General features: G+C 42.2%; 1 protein-coding gene across 1 annotated transcript; it reads left to right on the top strand.

The window, feature by feature from the left end:
* On the top strand, positions 212-1,546 carry LOC109235259. Its single transcript, XM_019401306.1, has 2 exons — positions 212-517; positions 974-1,546. The coding sequence occupies exons 1-2, from the start codon at positions 212-214 to the stop codon at positions 1,544-1,546; spliced, it is 879 nt and encodes a 292-aa protein (XP_019256851.1).

The raw sequence follows: 6,750 nt of genomic DNA, 5'->3' as shown, positions 1-6,750 counted from the left end.
AGCTAAGGAATGGTTGAAAAAGGAAACCGCGAACTCAATCCGTACTTAGGATGATCTAGCAAGGAAATTCTTAATCAAGTTTTTCCCTACTAAGAAGATAAAGTCATTGAGGAGTCAGATTCTTGGGTTCGAACAACGGGATGGCGAAACACTTCGTCAAGCATGAAAAAGATACAAGAAGCTACTCAGAGACTGTCCACATCATTGTCAAATGGATGAGGTATTGGGTCAAACTTTTGTTGATGGGATAGATGATGCATCATCAAAGATGAATCTTGATTCAGCTTGTGGGGGTAGTTGCATGGCTAGACCGTACAGTGAAATCCAACTCTTGCTAAATAACGTCACTTCTAATGATCATAATTGGCAAGGTGATGGTGATTCTCGAAGGGCAATTAAACAGAAAGCAGTCGGGTTGATTGAGCTTGATGACTTTTCAGCCATGAGAGCCGATATAGCAAAATTGGCAAATCAGATGAATAGAATGACAATGCAACAAACACAGTCGATGCAACATGTATAAAAAATGTCTATCTGCTGCGAACTGTGTGGCGACAATCATATGAGTGACATGTGCCCCACTAATCCTGAATCCATATACTATGTGGGGCAACAGAGCAGAGGTCCAATGAATCAACATGCACAATATGGGAACACTTACAATCCAAATTGGAAGAATCATCCCAACTTCTCATGGGGTAGAAATCAGTCGAATCAGAATCATTATAGACCTCAAGGAAACTTTAATCAACCTTAGAAGCCACCCCAACAAATGGAATAGAGTACAAATGATTTGCTAAAGAAATTGTTGCTTGATAATCAATAGCTCAGGACCGATTTCAGAAATCTTGAGAGGAAAATGGGGCAGTTAGCAACAAATCAAAATACTAGACCTGCAGGCGCTCTCCCTAGTAATACAGAGAAGAACCCTCAAGTTAATGCAGTTACACTTAGAAACGGGAGGGAACTATAGGAAGTGCCAAAGAAGAGAAAAGACAAGCCAATACCTGAGGGGGAGTTGATTCCTAAGGCGACACGTGAATCAAAGAAAAAGGATGCAACTTCAGAGCCAGTGGAGGCTGCAAGACCACCACCACCTTTCCCTCAGAGATTGCAGAAAAAGAATGATGATCACATGTTCAGCAAAAATCTTTCTATGTTGAGCCAGGTTCAATTAAATATTCCACTGGTGGATGTACTTCGTGAAATTCCAAAGTATGCTAAGTACACAAAAGATATAGTAGCTCACAAGAGAAGATTGACTGAATTTGAGACAATTGCACTTACTGAGGAGTGCACTTCAAGAGTCCAAAACAAGCTCCCTCAAAAGCTTAAGGATCCTGGTAGCTTCATCATCCCTGTGCGAATTGGTAATATTGGTGTGGGCCGTGCTCTTTGCGATTTGGGGGCGAGCATAAATCTGATGCCCTTATCCTTGTTCAAGCAATTGGGTCTGGGAGCTCCAAGACCAACTACTGTGATGCCACAGCTGGCTGATAGGTCTATAGCACACCCTGAGGGAGTGATTGAAGATGTATTGCTGTAAATTGGAAAGTTCATATTCCCTGCGAACTTCATTATACTAGATTATGAGGCTGACGAACTGGTTCCAAACATATTGGGGAGACCTCTTTTGGATACGGGTGATGCAATTATTAAAGTGAGAGGGAAAAATGATTTTGAGAGTGGATGACGAGGAAGCAGTATTTAATGTCTATAAAGCAATCCAACTTCCCATCCACTATGAGGAGCTCTCGAAGATATCTGTTGTGGAGGTGGACGAGCAATTTCTTAACACGAGTGTATATCTAGACGATTCTCTAGAGAAAGCACTTATGTTGTTCGACACCTTGGAGATTAATGAGGAGGTTGAGGAGATGATGCATATCCTAGATGCATCCTGTGCTTACATGCAGGGGAAACACCCCTTTGAGCCCCTAAATAGGCCAAGTGGACCTCCTCCAAAGCCGTCAATTGAAGAAGCTCCAAAACTAGAGCTCAAACCCCTGCCTCCTCACCTTCAATATGGTTATCTGGGCAGTTCTGACACATTAGTTGTTATTGTTTCTTCTGACTTGTCTAAATTGCAGGAAGAAAAGCTGTTGAGAGTGCTACATGAGCACAAGCGAGCAATTTGGTGGACGATGTCTGACATTGGAGGCATTAGTCCAGCTTTCTGCATGCATAAAATCCTTAGGGAGGACAGACACAAGCCATGTATAGAGCACAACACCGATTAAATCCAATCATGAAAGAAGTGGTAAGAAAAGAAGTGACTAAGTGGCTTGATGCAAGTATAGTATTTTCAATCTCTAATAGCAAATGGGTAAGCCTCGTCCAATGTGTACCTAAGAAAGAGGGGATGAGTGTAGTTGTTAATGAAAATAATGACTTGATTCCCACAAGAACTGTCGCTGGGTGGAGAATTTTCATAGATTATAGAAAATTGAACAATGCCACCCGCAAGGATCACTTTCCCCTCCCCTTTATTGACCAAATGCTTGATCGATTAGCTGGCCAGGAATATTACTATTTCTTAGATGGTTATTCGGGGTATTATCAGATTGCTATAGCCCTAGAGGACCAAGAGAAAACCACATTTACGTGTCCCAATGGCACGTATGCGTTCTAAAGAATGCCCTTTGGTCTCTGTAACGCACCTGTGACTTTTTCAAAGGTGCATGATGGCTATTTTTACTGACATGGTTGAAAGATTTGTGGAAGTGTTCATGGATGATTTTTCTATGTTTGGATGTTCTTTTGATAATTGCTTGATGAATCTTGATAAATTGCTTGCTAGGTGCAAAGAGACGAATTTGGTACTAAACTGGGAAAAGTGCCATTTCATGGTACGTGAAGGTATAGTCCTGGGGAACAAAGTGTCCTGAAGCGGTTTGCAGGAGGAGAAAGCAAAGGTGGAGGCCATTGTAAAACTGCCCCCACCGACATCAGTCAAGGGCATTCGTAGTTTCTTGGGCCACGCAGGTTTTTATCATCGTTTCATTAAAGATTTTTCGAAAATTTCTTCTCCCTTGTGCAGGCTACTTGAGAAAGATGTCTCCTTCAAATTTGATGATGCATATCTGAAAGCATTTGAGGTGCTGAAGGGAAGGTTAGTGACTGCACCAATTATCATTGCTCCAGATTGGGAGCAGCCATTTGAGTTGATGTGCGATGCGAGTGACATAGCTATTGGAGCTGTTTTGGGGCAAAGGAGAAATAAAATCTTTCACTCCATCTACTATGCAAGCAAAACTCTAAATCCAGCCCAGATGAACTACACAGTTACTGAAAAAGAGTTGCTTGCAGTGGTGTGGGCGTTTGACAAGTTCAGATCCTATCTAGTGGGTACCAAAGTCATCGTCTACACAGATCATTCATCTATCAGATACTTGTTTGAGAAGAAAGACGCCAAGCTAAGGATGATTCGTTGGGTCCTCCTCTTGAGAGTTTGACTTAGAGATCCGAGATCGAAAAGGGACAGAATATCAAGTGGCTGATCACTTGTTCTGATTAGGAAATCGGAGCCATGTAGCTGAAGGAGGTTCAATCAAGGAAACATTTCCTGATGAGCAGTTATTGGCAATTACCTCAAGCAAAGCCCCGTGGTATGCAGATTATGTGAATTTTATTGCAAGTGGGGTGACACCACCAGAATCGACACTCGATAATAGAAGAAGGTTCTTACATAATGTGAGGCTCTACATGTGGGATGAGCCATTCTTATACAGGCTATGTGCAGATCAGTTGGTGCGAAGATGTGTTCCTGAGGAAGAGATGAATGCAATACTGCATGACTGTCACGCTTCGCCATATGGAGGTCATCATGGTGGGGATAGAATCGCCCAAAAAGTTCTACAATCAGGTTTCTATTGGCCAAAATTATTTAAGGATGCACATGCCTTTGTTAAAAAGTGTGAGAGATGCCAAAGAACCGGAACAATCACAAAGAAGCACGAGCTGCCGCTGCAAAATATTCTGGTAGTGGAGCTTTTTGATGTTTGGGGGATTGATTTCATGGGACCGTTCCCATACTCTAATGGTCATAGGTACATCTTGGTGGCGGTCGACTATGTTTCTAAGTGGGTGGAGGCCATTGCTCTTCCTACTAATGATGCAAAGTTTGCGGTAAGCTTTGTCAAGAAGCACATCTTCACACGCTTTGGAACTCCAAGAGTGTTGATAAGTGACGGAGGAACTCACTTCTGCAACAAATTGCTGAATAATGTTCTTGCAAAGTATGGAGTTAAGCACAAGGTTTCCACTGCCTATCACCCACAAACGAGTGGTCAAGTGGAAGTTTCAAACAAAGAGGTAAAGCAGAGTCTGGAGAAAACAGTAAGTGAAAATAGAAAGGACTGGGCCGGGAAGCTAGACGACGCATTATGGGCATATCGAACTGCATACAAGACCCCAATAGGTACTTCTCCGTATAAATTAGTTTATGGGAAGGCGTATCACTTGCCTGTCGAGCTTGAACACAAAGCCTATTGGGCAATGAAAAAGCTGAATATGGATATGGACTTAGCTGGTGAGAAGAGGTTGCTGCAACTCAACTAGCTTGATGAGTTTCGATTGCACGCATATGAAAATGCCAAATTGTATAAAGAAAAGACTAAGAGGTGGCATGACAAACACATCCAACATCGAGAGTTTGAGCCGGGGCAAGAAGTTCTTTTGTTCAATTCGAGGTTGAAGCTTTTCCCCAGAAAGCTTAAGTCTCGTTGGGCAGGTCCTTTTGTTGTGGTAAGTGTGAGGCCTCATGGAGTTGTGGAATTGTGTGATACGAGCTCGAGTACCTTCTTGGTAAATGGATAGAGAATAAAATATTATTGGGGCGGTGACATTGCACGTCACAAGACCTCGGTGGACTTGGTCGATGCTTAAAAAGGTGTTGAGTCGTGCCGCGACGGTAAATCAGGCGCTCGTTGGGAGGCAACCCAATTTTTACTGTTTCCGTAGCATAGTTTTTTTGTTTTCTCTTAGTTAAAGTAGACTAACATTTTTGTTTTGTTGTAGTTGTATAAAATATTAGGTGGGGATGGTGGAGTGTGTGTGAAATATGTATTGAAGGCTCAGGTAGTTTACTTATAAAAAAAATTCATCTATTTCAGCGCCCAGCCCAGCGCCCCATGCTAGCTGGGGCGCACTTTACAGTGGCAAAAATCTTCCATCGCCAGCCCCAACGTGAGGCGCTGGGCTGGCCCGTTGCAGGTAAGCTTTTTAATTTTTTTTTTCTTTTTCGTTATTCTTTAGTTAATTAAAACCCAAACCCAAATACCCCAACCCAATTACCCATATACACTCACAACCTAACCCATACCCAACTACCCAAACCCATTCCCACTTCAATTAAAATTGCTAAAACCTCAAAACACCCCCCCCCCCTGCCTCAAACGCCCAAACGTTCTGCCCGCTTCCTCTTGTCAATTTTTTTTGTCTTCTCTCAAGCTCTCAAATTCTTCAACTTTCTCTTGCTCAAGTTACTCTCAGGCCTCAAAGGTATGTTCCTCTTGTTCTCTTTTCTTGTATTTTGAATTTTTTTTTAGTGTAAGTTTAGTCTTCTTTCTCAAACAACCCCAAAATCCCATAGTTTGCATTGATATATCTTGTTGAATATGGTGGTTTTAAGATGCACGAAAATTCGGTGCAAGAGTTTGGTTGTGAATGTGCTTGAAGTAGTAAACTATAATTCTCTCTAAGTTCATGTAAATTTGGGAGGTCCACCTTGTTCCACCATTGTTGAAATAAGAGAGCAAAATTGATGCCCACAAGGTGTTTGCTAAAATGCCTAAGAGAGTAAATTTGAACACCGGTGAAGTCTAAGTAGCCGAGTGTAGTTGTATTTGAGTTTGGGCGAAGTGTGGGGTCTTTGGAGGTATTATATGTTGTTGTAAACGTTTGTAAGTCATAGTTAGTGTACTAACTTAGTGTAGTAATGTAGACCTTAGCTTTGTTATGCTTGCACCATAGTTAAGCTACGGGCATGTTAGACTACTTGAATTGAATGGCATAGGGAATTCTTGAGTACCTATAGCCTGGTGATGACACATTGATGCATGATTGAGTCAATATTGTGATTCGATTATGCATAGCCTTCGATTTTAAGTGTGGGGTCCTCTTTGCCCCTCACAATAACCTTAGGCGTAAATTTCTTGATTCACTCTCATCTTTGTGTTTGTCATGTGTAGGTTGCTATGGCTCGTGATAGTGCCTCTAAAGGAAAAGGGGTGGGAAAGTCCTCCACTACCACTCCCCCGCCAAAGAAGCGCAAGCAATGTGAGAGCTCTTCCCGACAAGCCAAGGGAAAGCAAGTGGCTAGCGGGCCTACGAAGCAATCACGGCCTCGGTTGGAATTTTTAGATGATGACGCCAAGAAATGGCATGATACTTTTTGTCACGACCCCAGTTCACCCTCCATGAACATGTCGTTATGGCACCTAGTTCCTACAACTAGGTAAGCCTAACAGTGCGGAATAACAAATTAACATTTGCGGAATAATTAATTAAAACTGAACATACAGAAATAACAACTGTATATAAGGCCACTCGGCCTATACAACTCAAAATATGCGGAAGTCTACAACTAAATCCCAAAACCCGGAAACTCACGGGAAACACAGGCTAATAGAATGTAGTAAACTGCTCTACACCAGAATGTCTAAACAACATGAAAGGAAAGAAAAGGAACTATCTGCTAAAGCCGGAATAGAGTAGAAACTCCTGGTCTGCGAATGTAGCAGATATACC

Source organism: Nicotiana attenuata, chromosome 1, assembly GCF_001879085.1.
Source record: "Nicotiana attenuata strain UT chromosome 1, NIATTr2, whole genome shotgun sequence".
Lineage (NCBI taxonomy): Eukaryota > Viridiplantae > Streptophyta > Magnoliopsida > Solanales > Solanaceae > Nicotiana > Nicotiana attenuata.
The sequence above is the reverse complement of the archived record's forward strand: the minus strand, read 5'-3'. Positions and strand labels throughout refer to the sequence as shown.